Consider the following 18,439-nt stretch of genomic DNA (forward strand, 5'->3'; position numbering starts at 1 on the left):
TTCCATCTCATAAATGGCGTGACCGACTCAATGAAATGTCTGCCTGGATTGACCTGCAGATGCTAAGAACAGGAGCAACAACTCAATCAGTCCTTAGAGAATTTGCTACTCGTTTTACGGGTGCTCTAAGAGATTGGTTTGATTCGTTAGGACAATATCGCCAGTTACAGTTTGTTGACCTTCCAGAAGTTTCAAGTGCTCTTGCTGTACTTCATGATCAATTCCTTGGCGACCCTTCTGCAGTCTTTGAAGCTGCCAGACGAGACTACCTCAACATGAAATGCTGCTCCCTCAATGCTAAGGATCTTGACTTCCATTATAAGCGAATGTCCCTGCTGTTCTATAAGCTTAATGGATTCAATGAGCCGACATTAAAGCATGTCTTTCTGGCTTCCCTCCCCGAAGAAGAGGGAGAAACTCACTCGGTAATATTGAAGAGTGAGAAACAAATTTTATTTGATGAATCTAAATTAACGTATCTTTTGGAGTGTTTAATATTGATGTGGCTCTTCAAATAAGAAGTAGAATCTTATTTGAAATGTCTTTTGGAGATGCTCTAAGGATGGTGATATTTTATATCACTCTTAATAAATAATTATAATAAAATCATCTTTTTTAAATTATAAAAAAAGAAAAAACTTTAGAAATTCAATCAAATAAAACTAAATACCTACAATATCATATCTAAGAGCTCATATTTTTTAGGACAATTTGGCCATTTTATATTATTAGGGTAAAATAGTAAAAAAGATAATTAATAAAAAATTTAAAAGAAAGATTTAATCATTGATTAATTGTAAAATTTTTTGTTAATTTGTATATTTTAAAAATAATGAGAACTTATTATTATTATTTTCTAAAATTGGGGTAGATTTATAAAATAATGGAGTGGAAATATCCCCACCCTATTTCTAAATGTAAATTATCAAAAGTTTAGTAATATTAGAAGTATAGAAACATAAATATGAGTTTATTTTTTTTAAAAAAAGAAAAAAATGTAAATACGAGGACCAAATAGGCAAGTAGAAATTTCCATCCCATCTACTAAATAAAAATGATATATTTCTTGAGATTCCGTTAAACCGTATCAATAGATCTTTTTCTTTTTAATACTTGAGTGATGTTAGTGCAATCAGTCTGATTAATGGACTGTCCTTTGGATTGGTTGCATCTAAGCGATGAACTATTGCCCGGTTAGACTTGGTAGGCGATGGTTCATTGCCAAATTTTGGATTAATTCTAACAAAAAACGTTAATTTCGATAGTTTTATGGATGGATTTTCGGTACATATATTGGTACTAAAATACAAAAAGTGATTATACAAAATCAAAGAATAATAGAAAGGAAGATTGTTAGTTTTTTTCCATACTGAAATTAATATATACCACTTATCCCTTATTGTCTTCATAATAGCCAATAATCCTTTATTGGTACGGAATAGAAAAAGTGATTATACAAAATCAAAGAATAATAGAAAGGGAGATAAGCTAGTTTTTCTCCATACTGAAATTAATATGTACCACTAATCCCCTGTTGTCTTTATAATAGTCAATAATCCCTTATTGGCATTGGAATACAAAAAGTGATTATACAAAATCAAAGAATAATAGAAAGGGAGATTGTCAGTTTTCTCCAAACTGAAATTAATAAATGTCATTTACTCCCTATTGACTTCATAATATGTAATAACCCCTCAATAGCATAATTTTACGGTATTATCTTTATTTTCAAATATACTTTTACTTATATTTATTATAAATTAAATAAATCATACAAATAAAAATTAAAATAAAAAACTAAGTGCAAAAAAGTAGAAATATATCTTTTCATTGTAAATAAAAAATATTGTTATTGTATTTTTGTTATTTTTTAATGTTTTTCTTACAATAAATATTTTTTTTTATATTCTCTAGATAAATTATCAAACAAACGACTCATTTATCACTCTTTTGCTTTAAATTTTTTTGACGATAAGGGATTTTAAAATATTATAAAAGTAGTAAAAAAAAAAGTAATATATCTTAATTTTAATAGGAGTAAATTGGCAATCATCCTAAAGCAAAAGGTAAAGCTATGGTGACAAAAACAAAGGGCATGGGCAGGTGAAGGTCCCATTTCGAGCTCGAAGTAAAACAATAAACGGGTAAAGGTGGAGCCTTTTAATTGCTAAGATCCAATAACCAAAGCCTCACATCCCAATTGCAATTCCCATGAATGACGAGTCTCTCTCTCCCTCTCCACCTATTACGAAAAATTAGTTAACTGATCCCACGTCCCTACATTCCGAGTTGTCCGTCTTCTTGACTGACTTTGCTGCAAATTATTATTTGGTCTCTATCGATGATTTTGCTCCCTTGCCGTGTAAATTGTCTTAAAATGGCATTTTCTTTTTCACTTTTTAGCCTAAAGCTTCACCATTCCATTCATACGTAACTTCCATGCACGGTGTGGCACTTGGCCCCTACCAGTGCCCAGACCTGCACATGACGAGCATCGATATGGGGGCTCTCTACTTTTTTAATTTCCTTTACTAACCTCATCTCACGAAGATTATTCCTCATATGCCCAATGAAAATTGGAAAGCTATGGCTATGCCCACACGCCTACGGCCGAGGCCCAAAGGACACAACACACATACTGTATCGCCGAAAGCAACGCTTGCAATTTTTTTTCTAAAAATCCTCAAAAAGATCTTAAACGTCTTTCGTGTGTACGTGTAACAAACAAATAGCAAAAAGCGTTCTACTTCTGTCTGAGTGCATTGCAATCAGTGGCCACACGCGCACTGATAAGCGTGATTGACCGGACAAGACACCCCCCCCCCCCCTCATCAAAACCTAATCTTTTTTTTTTTTTTTTTACTTTTGTTTTTACATTTTTGTTGACCCTTTTGATTCTCTTTAATTTGAGAGTAATTAGCAGAAGATGACGGGACGGCGAGGGATTGAGGTTGACCGTGTCAAAGATGCTAAACGTGTTGATTGATTGTACAGTGATGAGGCCATCTGTTTCGTGATAAATATATCTCTCTCTCTCTCTCGAGATCCGACGCTTGGGTCCAACAAAATCGTAAGGTTTACGGTTTTTCCAGGAAAATAAAAATAAAAAACTCTCTCTAGGGTCATGTCTGATCTGATGATGATTTGGATACTCTATCTAGGCTTGGGAATCTCTAATCAGGACCTCAGTAGTAGAATTTAATACCTCAGCTTTGGGCTCAAGTAACTGGTTTAACCGGCTAAATACACAGCCAAAGACTTAAAAGAAAAGTCAAGAGGCATTGTTTTTTTTTTTTTTTTAAATAAAAAATAAAAAAAATAAAAATTTAAGATACTACTGTCTCTCTTTGGAATTTGTTGTGTACTGTAAACTTGTAGTGCTCTGTGAAAAAACAGTACATTGATTTCCCCATACCTTTCTTCTTTGGAATTTGTTGATAAGATGGTAGACTTTGTCTTTAGATCATAACACTCGAAAAACCAATATTTAATATAATAACCGCCTATATATTTTATGAAGCCCTCTCGCTAGCAAGAATTACTGAAGTGAATGGTTGAATTGGATAATCTAATTATGCTGTTGTCTTGCCAATTCAACCCTTCATTGCGATTCATTTAACTGCCTGCATCTTCTTTTTTTTTTTTTTTTTGGTTCTTTTACATCCCCTAAATTGTTGTTTTCATCAATTTTCTTTCTATTTTTGCATAGAACTCTCTCTCTCTCTCTAAAATGTTATTTTTATTTATTTTTGCTTTTTAATTTTTATTGTTTTTTGAGGAGGAATAATTAAAATGCCGGGTGAAATTTGATTTGATTGCTGTCTTTCTATTGATGATCATGATTCCAATTTTCCAAAAGAGATAGAAAAGATAATAACAAAATGAATAGACGGATGAGATTTAATCACTTTTTTTGTCTTTCTTTCATTATAAAAGAAAATATTGTTAAATTACAATATAATATAACTTATATCTATTTATGTTATGTTTACTTATTGGAGTGGGTGTGAGGACTGTGGGTTACTCACACTCTAATATTTATTTATATATTTTAAGAGAGAAATAGAATCTCACTTTGTGGGCCCTATTCATTTTTTAGAATTTCTTATCCATTTTTTATTAAATTTAGAATAATTATATTTAATAAAATAAAATAAATAGTATCATATTTATTTAATAAATATATTTATTATTTTATTTTATAAATTAAATTTATTAAAATTTATAATATTAAACTTATTTAAATATACTATTATTATATTTATTTAAAAATAATAGTATTTTATTTATTTAATATTATTAATAATAAATAGTTTATTCTAAGAAAATATTAATTTTGTACTATATTATTAATAATAATATCTAATTTGTGTTGATCTTATCAATGATTTTAATTTACATAATTAAGAAACTAATAATTATTATTAATTTGCAAATATAATAAAATACATATTTTAGTTTTCAAATAATTTTTTTATTAATTTTGTAATTAAAAACTACAATTCTTTAAATAAGAATAAAACTGCAATTTAAAATCATTTACTTTCAATATAAAATAAAGTAAACACATAAATTGGATTCTAATTCCAATTCTAAAACTCATATTCTAGTTTAGTAATTCAGCTTTCGTTCTCTCTTCTTCTTCTTTTTTTTAATTTCTTCTGCTTCCTTTGATGTCAATACGATAGGATAACCAATAGTATTTTCATTGACTTTGGCTGTTCAACTCCTCTCAATGGACTTTATAAGTTTCTTTGAAGTTTTTATTTTTTATTTTTTATTTCATAAGAAGTTCCTTTGAAGTTTGAACCGTGTAAATTAATCTTTCGATACAATTTCTCGAGTTTTCTTCTCTCCTTTTTATTGGTTTATATATATATAATGAAGGTGCCGTAAAATCTTTTACGACGCTGAAAAATCTTACTACATTATTGTAAAAGCTTTTAAAAATATTTTAAAATCCTGAATTCTCATTTTTAAAAGGCGACGTCTGTGCTGGTGAATTATTGAAATGCATAGTTCCATGAGGAACATAATCACATTGCCACCTCACTGGTAATTGGGCAAGATTGTGAAAAAGGAAAAAGCTGAAAAATAAAACAGAAGAAAAGTTCAGTGTCTGATAAAAAGGTGATCTCTCTGGCTGGTTGAAAGTCTACACACAGGTGACGGCTATATATATATATATATATATATACACACACACACACACACAAAAAGAAGAAGGGCGCCTTGGGGTAATGACAATTTGGAAATGCAAGATTAAAAATAATAATCTAAGCAATGCGAATAATGTTGTGAAAATGCGAGATTAATCGCAATAAAAAGTTGAATATAGATGCATGTATGTTATTGCTTGGCTCGACTTTCCAAATAAAACATCACTTACTCCAAAATGTGAGACCAATGTTCCTTCCGTCGGATCCACTACTGTTACTCTACTATCATGTTTGGAGATGCCCAAGGCCGAGGCTGCGTCTCCACTTTCACTCATTACTTAAAGATTTAATTGTTCCCGTTAATTAATACAGGCATATATAATTGCATTTGGGTTTACTTATTTATAAGTAATAAGAAAATGCTAACGAATAAAGAAGGGCGAAATTAAAAGGAGAGGGCACGGGAACCAAGTAAAAATTAAGACTAGGACTGGACTGGGGCTAGAAAGGGGAAGGTGATTAGTCTGGGGGATATGAGCACGGCGCAGACGTACTCTGATGGTTTTTCGACCGCATGGGGATGCGTGTTGCTCCGCTTCTGAACCCCTGGCCTGTATGACAAATCTGAGTGCTGGAACGTGGTGGGACGGACGTTGCCCTTAAGGCCACCTTACAGGTTACAGCCTTGCTTTCTCTCACACGCCCACCCCCCACACCCTTTGACTTTGCCCATTCTCGTCAAAAAACCCTTTCCTTCCTGAAACTAAAATCTTCCACAGACGTCACTTCCATCTTCTCTTTTTGCCCTTTTCATACCGGGTTATCGATAAATCATATCACTGCCTGTCACTTGTTACTTTAAATTTCCAACAACATGCCACTGTTGAGAAATTCAGGTCGCGGCCTTCGTCTTGGTCTTGTGACGTGCCCATGCACTTGCTGTTAAGTAGTTCCGTCACTATTGAAATATTGCTCGCTTCCATTTTCAATTGTATTCCATTTATTTATTTATAAAATTATTTACATTTTTACTGCTAGCTGGTAAGTAAATTAAAAGTAGTTATTGAATTTTGTCCCTTCTGACGGCCACGGTCAAGCCTGAGTCAACCGAGAGGATAAATGGTATACATCTACTGACTAATAGAAATAGGCGATCCTGTGTCGTGAAATGGAGGCCGCTCGTTGGATTTCATAATCTTATCATTATTTTTCCTTCTCTCCAGATATCATTACCCATCTTCTTCATATTTAATTTCTATGCCGTTTCTCCATTTCACATTTTGCATTGGATACGGTTAAAATGATTCTTTTTAATTAAACATTTAAGAAAAAAAAAAAACTCAAAAGAGGTAAAATAAACAGACAAGCGGTCGCATACGATTCTTTCTTTTTCTTTTTCTTTTTTTATAAAAAAAAGGGTACTTTGGACAGATTTGTAAGATTTCATGATAATGCTCGAAAGATCTGTAACAATTTCTGAAACAAAATTTGATTTCGTGGTAACGCTCGACAGATTTGTAATAATTTTCGAAAGAAAAATTGAAAAATGACAAGACAACAAGATCCATTCAAAAGGTCCCTCAATTAAACAAATAAATCATTATTATCTACTTTACAATAACCTAGGCTAAAGAGTACGTAGCAAGTAGAAAAGAAGGTACAAAAGTAAAAAAAAAATAAAAAATAAAAAAGAGAGAAAGAGAGAGAGACACACACACACAGAGATGTCTAATGATGAAGCACCAACAACATCGTTTGTATATACAGACAGACGCAACCCCAAAGTCAAAATGAAAAGAGAAGCATCATTCAGTATATGTAATCATGAAAAATTAGATATTCAAAACTCGATCCTTCTTCAGCCAGGCACGTGTGGTCCCACTTCCCAATCTCATCTCTTCACATGCACCCACTCAAAATCCAAAAATCCTTCAGAAAAAGAACAATAATAATAACTAACTGAATTACATATTCTAATAATTAAAAAACACAAAAAGGAACTTTTTTAGGTTAACAAGTAAACATCATGTGGTCTGGCCTGCGCCCTGCAGCTAGCCCTCTCTGGCACAGCCACACAGCTCGAAGCTCAAGCTGGGCTGCCCTCTATCTGTTGCCCCACCACCACCATTTACTCAATTTTTATTCTTTTTTCTGTAATTTGATTTTTTTTTTTCCTCTTCCACTTAGTTTCTTCTTTCTAACCTAGTCCTCCCTAAGCAATTAAAGTCAGCTGTACGTCTTCAATCAGTAGACCAGTCAGCTACCGTTGATGTAGCTAAATATTTGATGAACTGCTGCTGCTATCTCTTCCGCTGACCCTAGCTTACAGTCTTCCTCGATCTGTACTCAGCAAAACCAAGTTTTGAAAACAATTTAGTTGCAAGAGTTAATCTGTTGAGACCCAAGTCAAAATGGTTCGTCAAAAGGAATTGAAACAGGTACCTTGAGATTGAAGGAGTAATGAACTGTAGTTTCTGAGGAAGTAATATTGAGGTGCAAAAAAGTAAGCCTCAGATCTTCAAGTGCTACAATGGCTTTCAACAACTGACCAGGCCTTCTCGGACAATGAATCTTGAGATTAACATGATTATGTATAACAATGACTTCAATCTCAGCCCCATCTAACTTGCTCTCTGCCTTCATTTTCTCCTCACAATTGCCAATTTCAGGCCTTGACATCGAGTACACATTGCTCAAAATGGCCTTGTCTGTGGTGGTGGTGGTAGTGGTTGTCGACGTGGCACTGTCACAGCCTTCTAAGGTGGCTGCACTTGTTGTGCCCATTCTCATTCTCTTTTGCGCTTCAAGAGATTGTAAAAGCTGCTCCAGTTCCTTCACAAAGTCTATTGCACCGCCAATTATAGACGCTTGGTCACCCTTTAAACCACCAACCAAAGAAAATAGAAAATAAAAAACGAATCTTTAATGAAATGTAGTAACTGGGGAAAGAAAGAAAGAAAGAAACTTTCGTAGTTATGTTCAAAACATCAGAAGGGTTGTTAGATTGTTTTACTCTTTGAACGTAAGCGGGAGGCATGAGGGAGCGAAGAGTGTTGAGGTGGTCGTTCATTTGGCGTCTGCGGTTACGTTCAACAGCAATGTGGGTCATGCGCTGGCTCTCTACTTCTTCTTTGTTTTTGATTGGTTTTGTTCGTTTTCTCTTTCGTTTTTCTCTGGTGATGGGAGGGGATTTGGAGAACTGGGACTGTTTAGCTCTGATTTGCTGTTGTGGTGGGTGAGTAATATTTATTACTGAGTCCGAGTTGGGTTGTACTTGTATATGTTCTTGGTTTGATTCTGAGCTCAAACCCTCTATGCACGAAGTTACTGAATGTGGGTTTTGAAGGTCTTTGGTTTCTAATTTGACCGGTGAGTGCAAGTCTAGTGTTTCTTGAGTGACGCAACTTTCAAATTCTAGGGCTTGAATTTGAGTTTCCTCCATTTCCGGCATGAAAGGGCTAACCAATTCCCATGGTTTCTTCAAGTGTTGGAGTCTCAACAGTGTCTGGAAGTTTGGTTCTTTGAAAGGGAAAACAGATGGGGTTCCTACACTTTGAAGCATTTGAAGAAATGGCATTTTGTCTTCTAAGCTTGGTGTTGTTGTAAATTGTGGTCCTTCTTCATCTTCTTCTTCAAATTCAAATCTTAACGCCCCCGTGTTGATGAATTCTTGTTCGAAGCACTCCACGCTCAAATGGTCTCCCAAGAACTGCAAGAAAACAAAAACCCAGCGACAAATAAATAAAGAAACTGCTAGCACAATGGGCTTTACACACCTACCCTTAAACGCAAGAGAAAGTACAATCATTCTTCATCATGCATTGGTGGATAAAAACATAAAATTGTTCAGTCTCAACAGAGAAAAGAGAATAAATGTGGAATGAGAATGGAATGTAAGATAAAGAAACCGCGCAACAGCAACAGCAACAGCAAATGTTAGTATTTCCCAGAAAAAAAAAAATACGCGTTGCATTGAATGCAAGCACTTAATTAATAGAGGAGTAAAAGCAGTCCAAATCTTAATTCTAGAAAAGGGATACAAGAAAAGCAAGAGTGAGAGAGAAAGAGAGGTACTAAAATGAAGAAAGTAACATACATAAGGATTAATGGGTCCTTGGAGCTTCTCCATTACAGCAAACCTGAACTCTGTCGTCCCAAGTATTGTGCCTTAAATTCTTACTCTCTCTCTCTCTCTCTCTCAGTGAGGCACAAACATTCCATAGAGTGATGCTAACGAAACATTAATAGTAATAAATGAAATGAGACCCCATTTACAACCCCTCAGGAGATTTGTTTAATTCTTCTTCCGTTGGATACTCTTAAATAGCGCAATAATTGTTAAACCATTGAGGAAACTAATTACAGTGAAAAACGAAGTGGGTAAAACATGTGGTGAAGGAAAGGGAAAAACAAAAAAAGATTGTGGTGAAGAATGAAAGGCGGAAAGAAGGCTAAGCCAAAGTGTTTTTTAATTTTATATATTACATATTTTTTTTAATGAAGAACTAAAAGATAGAGGAGGAAGCAGATATATTTGGGAACTGAGGAGAGTTGGTGAGAAATGAGCAGGAGAGAGAGAGAGAGAGAGGGGTTTTAGTTTTTAAGGGTAGCCCTTTGCCCTTTGCCCTTTGCCCTTTGCCTGTCTGGTTTACAAGGTCCCAAAAGCATTATTGGCGGTGGCAGTTTTGTCCAGCTACGCAGACAGATTGTTGTGGGACTACTCTTTCTAAAGCTTACAGGTCAGGCGTAGGCAGGCGTACATCGATCTCTCTCTCTCTCTCTTTTTTGGTTATTATTAATGCTTCGAGAGTCACTCACCCCATCTCTCCATTATTCCAAATTTCTAAGTTATTCACTTACAAATAAATATATTACTGTTTACAAACTAATTTGGAATTTGATATCAAATACGTATAGCCCCGACTAAAAAAGTTACTTCCCCCAACTTAAAAAAGATATATTTGCCATTCGCCTTTCATGAAGTGGTTAGGACTGTTACCCTCTAAGTTGGAGGGCAGCAATTTGAACTCCACAAACACAATATGAAGATATTTTATTTCTTAATTAAAATATATAATTGAGTGAATGTAGAATATCAATTATAATCTTATTTAATATGAGTTGTAGTCTGAGTAATATTCTCATGTAATAAATAAAAAAAAGATATATTTTCTTACAATATTTTTAACAAAAAATAATATTCTAATAAAAGATCTCACACTTTATTAAGGTAAGAGATTTTTTTTAAAAAAAAACTACACACTTTAGTATATTATAAGACAAAATACATAATATCATAGTGTAAATTTTTTTTTATCTCTTATTTTAATAACTTAAAAAATCTCTTAATAAATAATGACTTTTTAAGAGATATGTCAACCATCCACTCAAATTTATAAATAACCCACTATAAATGTTAAAAACATAACCTACGGTAAATTTAAAAAAAAAAAAAGGAAACATAAAGGCACCATCCTACTCAAATTTATAAATAACCCACTATAAATGTTAGTGCATAATGCCTAAACTTCTGCTCACATTTTTTTTTTCTATTATTCTTTACTTTATCTATTTTAAATTGCTGCACATGGGAGGTGGTGCCCTACACAAAGCTTATGATTATCAGGCTACCTTGTTAAGTAGGGCATCGACAGTGGCATTTGTAACCCCAACAAGGACATTGAGGACTAATCAACTTATCACATTTTGTTTTTCTTGTTTTTTCTGGATAGATAGAGGAGAATTTGGAGTGGCAATGTGAATGGTTAAAAGCAATTGCATTCGTTCAAATTTTATCAATTTGTGTCTTGAGGATATTTTGGGCAGGTTCATTGTGTTCTTTTTTTTAAAATCAATTATTGATAATTTTTTTTGACTGGGACCTATACCAGTGGCTGTGCCCATGATTTTGCATTAAATGTAATGGGACAAAAAAATTATCGCCAATTGAAATTCATAATGGGATTGGATCCTAGATTGCAAGTATGGCCTTTTAATTCAATAGGGAGTCCTTTCTTCGCGGTTCTTCAGCTTTAATTATGTTCATCAATGAAACCAAGTCAAAAAGCTGATAATCAATGCAGAGAATGGCTGCGTAAAATCACTAATCCCCATTAAATCTTGTCTGATCAATTGCATCATTACTATTTGTAATGCAAAATAATGCAAACTCTTGCTTTGCTTTTGTAAGTGGGTGATTTTTTTTTTTTTACCTATCGTTAAAAAATAATAATAATTACATACATGCGTTTCTAGGAGAACATAGTTGCAATTACCTGTAAGAATCCGTAAAATTCTTTCTTGATAATCATCCAATGTGAGATGTGGCAACCTCCTCTCAACATCATGGGCAGCAAAGCAAACCAAGAGCTCACAATCCATCGAATAATATTAATATGTGGGAAGATAGGCATGTGAGTGTGTGCTCTGTGATCGCAGTTTCACAAGATGCAACAGAGATTGCATTAGACACAGTTCACAAAGAGGACAAATTCAACCCAACAAAATCCCAAAGAAGAACATTAAAACTCTCATAACAAAGTCTACGAATCTTATCCATTTCAACTATGGTCTACATTTTCCACCAACAGAACTATCCCACGTTCTGTTTATAGCCACAGAACCATATGCATTCTCCTTCTCAAGAACTGCAAAACTTAGGACACTGTCGTGTAGTTCATTGATAAACTGCACACCTTCAGGCACCATTAAAAAAAAAGGGGAAAAGTAAAAAAGCAGTAACAGTGGAACTTACTAGCAGTTACAATCAAATATCTGTTGTAGGAATCTTTTCATAGCTAACAAAAGGCCCTTGGAACTTTATACCTCATCGTCAAGGTGAAGCTTGAGTACAGTGGCTTCAAGCACTACATCCTGTGCATGTACTGATTACTGAAGGTGCTGTTGTCATTCAATAAGCAAATAAAACAATACTTGGTTATTCACGAGTTAAACTCATTCAGTTGGGTGACAAAACCGCCCCCACCTCCCAACATCATGACTCCACCAGCAATTAACTGGACAAATTTCACGGAGAGAAGCAATAACCGCTTAACTCATTTGAAGCCTGCGACACTTGAGAAACTTGCAGGTGGTAGATCCCAATTTACATAAATGGTTGATGTATTGATGCATGCCTTTGGGCTGTGGCTGTAGAAATACATTTTCTTCTCTCAAAGACAGATGATATTGTCTTCCCATAAAGAGAATATTATATATATGTATGAAACTAAAGTGGTAACTGGTATACAACGGCATGAAAGAGGGGAAATTTAACTCGACCATAAATTTTAGACATGTAGCACACAGCAGTAATCATGTGCAAATTAAAATAATAATCAACCATCCCTTGCCTACATATCAATTTCAATGCTCAAACACTGAAGAGCTATCACTAATAAGAGTGAAGCCATCCAAATGATCTAAGAACTGGAGGCTATAGAAACAGACAAAAGAGACAACTAAAACACTATCTCACCTTAACGTTCTATCTGTATAGTAACATGAATGATGTTATACTCCCTTCTGATATAGTCAATCACATTGTTCAGCACCAGATCTGCATTTGCTTCTGGCTGGATTTTGACATGGCATGCCAGCAGGACTTTCCCTACTGTGATGGCCCAAATATGCAGTTCATGAATGGCCACGACTTCCTCCATCTCCAAAATCCCCTTTTCAAGTTTCGTAGCATCAATCTCCCTTGGTGTGCTCTCCATTAGAACTTCAAGTATGTTCCGCAACATATTAAATGTAGTACCCAAAACAATAACTGAAAAGATAAGGGTGCAGATCAAATCAACTATCTTCCATTCAGGCTTATACCATATAACTGCCCCTCCAATCATTACCCCGATACTCTGAATAGAATCTCCGAGTACATGCAGATAAGCTCCCCGTACATTAATGTTTTGTTGCTTCTTTTGTTCAGGTCCACATTTTGGTTTATCAACTAACGGCTCAGCAAGAACTTCACCAGTACGATGGTGTTTATCGTGGAAATGGTGGTGCCCGGTTTTCGGATTTTCTTCATCACAGTGATCGTGGTGCTCACCTCTGGAGTGCTCTTCATGATGATCTGTGGTGATCCTCGATCCATGTCTGTGGCCCATACCATGATCGTGATGATCATGACCATGCCCGTGGCCGTGGCCATGGCCATGATCATGGCCTAACACAAGAGCCATGATGATGTTCACTACAAGACCAAAAGCAGCAACAAGAAACATTAGAAATCCATTAACTTCACTTGTCTCATTAATGAGTCTAACAATGGCTTCATATACTAAAATCCCAGCAAGCAACCATATGAGCTGGATGGAAACCAAAGCACCAAGAATCTCAACCCTGAAAAATCCATAGGACTGACGAGGATTTGATTCCCATCCTGCTGCCCATAAAGAGAACAAAGAAATAGCAAAAGCCGCAACATCTGAAAGCAAATGTGCTGCATCAGTCAATATTGCTAAACTATTGGCCTTGATGCCACCAAACACTTCAATGCTCATGAACACAACACAAAGTGCAACTGCCGTTAGAAGCTTCCGCATGGAAGCTGACCGTTCTCTGGCATCATTAGAGTTGGTTGCAGCATCTGCAAATCCACAAGGTGCTTCCCCACAGATCTTATTTCCTCCAAGGCTCCTTTCCCTCTCAGGAACATCTACGTTTATTTCAATAATTTGTCCATGTTGTGAAGTTTGCCCTTCCATCTGAAAATTCATCATGACATAATGAATATTACATTTATAAATTAATTTGCATAAAAAAATGCATGCACAGAAGTTACATGTAACTGGAATTATCATTATGCATTACACCATCTTCCCATTCAACCATCAAAAGAGCTTCAGTTGCTCCAGCAGATCACAAGCTAGAGCATAATCACAAACTCAAACATTTACAAAAAATGGAAGGATGATTTATGTTTTTGATTTCTGAATCAATAACAATTTTATCACATATGTCACCAAAGAAGTAAGAAAACCAAACTTATCATAATACCACCAGACATTAAAATTTTGATTAATGATGAAGGAGCATAGAGGAAGTACAATGTTTGCCTGCTATTATGGGATTTTAGATACAAAAGAACTGCATAAAAGTAGGAACACCATCAAGCTAGAATAAATTTATCAGATATTACGAAAAGTTCAAGAGAAGAAAAAGTCAGCAACTGAAAGCACACGTTTACAGTATAGACAAGAGAATAACCCATGCTCTTTGTTCAACAAAAATAAACAAAACTCAACACAAGTGATTTAGGAAGACATTTCCTCAAGTTACTTGAAATATATATGAACAATAAAGAACAGTTTTTGCTACTGTCGGCATTCTTTCAAGTAAAAAGCCCTAAAAAGTCACAATGGCATAGAGGAAGATCAAAATCAAGCTATTTTGGTGGCATTAATTGCGTGTCTGAAATAAATAGATAAAAGTGGGGAGTGGACTTCAGCCCATGGATGTCCGAAATCGGGAAAAGAAGAGATATTGTGGAATGCAAAGTGCTATTAAGGCAAAATACTAATAGCTGTGCCTAGAAAAAGCTTTTTCCCTATCTTCATCAAAACTAGAACTTCTATCATATGGAGAGCATCAAACTCATTTTTTTTTTTTTGGGAAAAAAAAGGGCAGCATGATACATATTAAGAATATTATGTAAAAGGAAGTAACAATGGGGAGAAAAGACATACAAAATCTGTCTAAGTTAGGCAAAACTTTAAGAAAAATTTCCCATTTGAGAGCTTATGCAGAAGATCAGCGTTAACTCCTTAAAACTACTCATAGACCAAAAATCATTCAACAAGAATAGAGTACCAATTCCTCAAAGGCACATGTAAATGGACAAAAAGTTTTATCTTTTTAGTCCAAAATACCAACAATCAATCTAATGTGGAAATATTTGGCATCAACGATAAGATGTGAATTGATTTTTTGAAATCTTCTTGTCCAATGCATATGCATCAACCTAACAACTAGAAATCCCAGGATTATGGAGGTTATATACCCCAGCTAATCAAGTCGATCACGGCAAGGTCCGCAAAGGACAGCAACAGCTCACTTAATACAAGCTTGCTCAGCCAGCAATATCACTCTCTTAAACAGCTCTAAGGTGCAATTAGACATATATCTCCCTTAAATAAATCTTACAATAAAAGTATTTTATTGATTAGGCGAAAGAAAAAATAACCGGAACATGCTTAAAGCAAAATCATTTCCGAAAAGAGCTGGAAAACAACACAACAAATAAACAACACAAGAACACAACAAGAATAGACAAAACAGGAAAAGCCCCAACAAATAAACCAAAACTTTGTCTAAACTAAAGAGCATAAAAAATTAATTAATAAACGGAAATTTGATCATACTCCAATGGTTTGATTACATAATGTATCGGCACCAAAGCACCAAACAATACCCATGAAAAAGACAAAAGAAAAAGAAAAAGACGCGATAGCAGCGAACACAAACGGATAAACAATGAATAGTTAAACTCGTAAAAGAACAAGAACCCAGAACAAAGCCCACATTATTATCAGTCTAAAACGAGAGCGTCAGCGTAATAAATATGAAAGTTTTGATAATTAAATCATGCAATGAGACGATGAAGGAGGAAATACTTATTTATACGCACCGTTTTGAGAAGCGGTGTGGTTGGCTAGGAGCGAATCAACGGTGGAGACGAGAGGGAAGAGCGGAGACTTCCTGTAATTTCCCTCGTCTAGTTTTACAGTTTGGTTTAATACTTTTTTAATTTGTTTGTAGGTTTTTATTGTGTTGGCGTTGCGGGATTTGAAAGAGTCTACTCATTTATCCGGTAATAGAGGGACCTGCCATTTTTGTTTGGAGCCCCCGCCCGCCCCATGTCCATGTGGGTCTGAACTCCGAATCTCATGATGCGAATGGATTCAATGTTCCAGTCCAAATATATATGGACAAAGCAAATATTTGCAAAAAGTGCTTTTGGGAATTTGATTGGATCTTCCGTCTATTGTTTGATGAGCAGAAGAATCACGGCTTTTTCTGATGAGGTTCTCCTGTAGATTCATATCAATTTCTTTTTTCAGTTGGACCAATATATGTTCACCAGCACGGTGGGAATCTCTTGAGAATATTCTTAATAAAGTTAAAAATATGTTTTATGTGAATGATAAGCATTGATTAAGTCACTAATATTATTCTATTATTATAATAAGGCAGGTTGCTGATTGATTGATTGATTGATTATTTATATACAGTAAGTGTGAGTGGACAGCGGAGCTGAGCGCCTGAGCCTCAGGGTCCAGCACTTTTTCAAGGGCACGCCCGCAAGCAAGGTATTCAAACCAGGCCAGTCTGGCGATTTATCATACTGGGTTCAATTTCCAGCCCAACCAAAATCTTCCATTGGGTTTATTTATTCATGAAATGAGTGACGTGTTGCTATTAGCACCCCTCTAAATTCGCCACACAGCCCCTTTCGTAAAACAACTAAATCAAGAGTTTTCTATTTTGAAACACCTATGCATTTTTATTTTCTAAAAATAAAATAAAATATTTGTTTCTTCCCTAATATATATATATATATATGATATATAACAAACAATGGTAAAGGTGAATTGGCACTCGATTAGTAACCGTGGAGAAATGAACATAACTAAGATAAGACCTCGAATACCCAAAATAGAATTTTCATTCGTGTGGAAGATTTGGATTTATTTTTCACATATCTAATTATTGTTACTTTAATTGATAATATGTGAAGAAGGAAACCTGGTCATACGTGTATTATTAGGAATTGGCTACAGTCTTATTACTAAAATAATAAATTTATTTATTTGTTTAATGGGGTATTTTAAAAAATGGACTTTGAAGCTGTGCCAGTAGTCCCAACTCCCTCTTCGCTTCAGCCCAATTTGTCAAGAGTCTTTCTATATGCGGCCTAGCCATACGCATATACCCATAATAATTGACAAACCCATACGCAGAATAAGGTGCAAATATTTTATTGCTAAGAGTTGGCTTGTTCATTAAGTTGGTAAGCTGATTAATTATGGGTGTGTTTTAATTCGGATGACTCTCGTCACCGCCGTCTCCATGATTTAATTTAATTTATACACGCACCAACAAAAGAAAAGAAAAGAAAAAAAAAAGGCTCCGGCTATACGGAGCAGCAACATAATCTAAACAAATCATAGGAAAATGAAATAAATTATTCTCAAATGCAGGATGATTCAAACGATTTAGGGCTCACTCGAGGAATATTGGCATAAACCCAGAAGCAGTGCTCTCCCTTGCGCTGTCCACATAACGCGTTATGCTATTTGATTGATTTCTGGACAAAATAAACCTCCACAATTTTTCCTCTTTTAATGGCCACTATTATTTTTCTCATTCAATTCTTTTGGTAAATTTGATTAGAAGCACACTTTCTCAATACCTTTTATCTGGACAAAATCATATCCACTACATAACTTTTAAGTGGCTCTCTGGCTAAGCTTAATTGTTTTTAACCAGCTAATTGTCGAAATAAATTAAATATTTATCTTTATTCTTTCTAACTTGAAAAATGTAAGTAAAATTAATGTATTCTTAGCACCCAATTTGACGTACACACCTCCAATTTGATGTATATGTGTCACGTCTTCGTGTATATATGGGTTGGCCCCCTCTTCAAGTTCAAGTATTCTTCAATTCTTTTCATTAGTTTCTTAGACAACTTTTAATTCTAAGTACAAAGTAAAGATAAAAAAAAGTTAAAGATTCTCCACACTACATCCTTCATCATTTACTTGTTCAGCCCACTAAATAATCGAAGATATGAATCCGATACCTTGGCTATCCCACCTGACATTGAGAATCAGCTTCACTTTAATGGGAACAACTTTGACATATTCGATCCCCATTATCAAAGGGTCACTTCTTTTTTTCTTTTCTTTTTTTATCAAAAAATATTTTGGAGAGGGTTTCATTTGTGAAAGATATTTTTAAGTCCGTACCACAACTCAGATTAGAAATCTCCGCTCGAATCGAGAGACACAGGTTCTCTCAATAAAATCGACATTTTTGCGACTCGAACTGAAAAGTAAACCCAATCAAACTACTTAAAGAGACTCCATTACTAATGGAGCCGGTGCTTTATGGGTTCAAAAGATCACTTCTCATGCATATATGAGCGCGCACGGTCAGATGGTTGTAACTCCTATTCATTACTTTATTATCAGATGATATATATATTATTTATTAATTGGCCTCAATAAAATAAATAACAAAAAGAATAAAAAAACTAATTTTATTGTTGA

General features: G+C 34.7%; 2 protein-coding genes across 9 annotated transcripts; both read right to left on the reverse strand.

Moving 5' to 3' along the window:
• Positions 1 to 6,740: 6,740 nt before the first annotated feature.
• On the reverse strand, positions 6,741 to 9,781 carry LOC18049234 (transcription factor bHLH57). Its single transcript, XM_006444656.2, has 4 exons — positions 9,256 to 9,781; positions 8,173 to 8,868; positions 7,602 to 8,036; positions 6,741 to 7,499 (listed from the first exon to the last, which is right to left on the reverse strand). The coding sequence occupies exons 1-4, from the start codon at positions 9,286 to 9,288 to the stop codon at positions 7,416 to 7,418; spliced, it is 1,248 nt and encodes a 415-aa protein (XP_006444719.1). The 5' UTR covers positions 9,289 to 9,781; the 3' UTR covers positions 6,741 to 7,415.
• Positions 9,782 to 11,665: 1,884 nt separating this feature from the next.
• Positions 11,666 to 16,213, reverse strand: LOC18049235 (metal tolerance protein 1). 8 transcript variants are annotated; one of them, XM_024188547.1, is made up of 3 exons: positions 15,793 to 16,213; positions 12,637 to 13,870; positions 11,666 to 12,059 (listed from the first exon to the last, which is right to left on the reverse strand). In XM_024188547.1, the coding sequence occupies exon 2, from the start codon at positions 13,868 to 13,870 to the stop codon at positions 12,638 to 12,640; it is 1,233 nt and encodes a 410-aa protein (XP_024044315.1). In that variant the 5' UTR covers positions 15,793 to 16,213; the 3' UTR covers positions 11,666 to 12,059; position 12,637. The 8 variants fall into 8 exon arrangements, with proteins under 8 accessions (XP_024044315.1, XP_006444721.2, XP_024044310.1 ...); XM_006444658.2 differs by having other exon boundaries at positions 11,666 to 12,308; XM_024188548.1 differs by having other exon boundaries at positions 12,015 to 12,032.
• Between the last annotated feature and the right edge of the window lie 2,226 nt (positions 16,214 to 18,439).

The sequence above is a fragment of the Citrus clementina genome, unplaced genomic scaffold (genome assembly GCF_000493195.1).
Source record: "Citrus clementina cultivar Clemenules unplaced genomic scaffold, Citrus_clementina_v1.0 scaffold_3, whole genome shotgun sequence".
Lineage (NCBI taxonomy): Eukaryota > Viridiplantae > Streptophyta > Magnoliopsida > Sapindales > Rutaceae > Citrus > Citrus x clementina.

What these genes read in the sequence shown, in the direction of transcription:
- LOC18049234 (XM_006444656.2), bottom strand. Translation starts at nt 9,288, where the DNA reads ATGGAGAAGCTCCAAGGACCCATTAATCCTTAT. An exon ending in AAGGACCCATTAATCCTTAT is followed by an intron (nt 8,869 to 9,255) that starts GTATGTTACTTT and finishes GTTTTCTTGCAG; the next exon opens with TTCTTGGGAGACCATTTGAG. An exon ending in ATTACTCCTTCAATCTCAAG is followed by an intron (nt 7,500 to 7,601) that starts GTACCTGTTTCA and finishes TGCTGAGTACAG; the next exon opens with ATCGAGGAAGACTGTAAGCT.
- LOC18049235 (XM_024188547.1), bottom strand. Translation starts at nt 13,870, where the DNA reads ATGGAAGGGCAAACTTCACAACATGGACAAATTATTGAAATAAACGTA.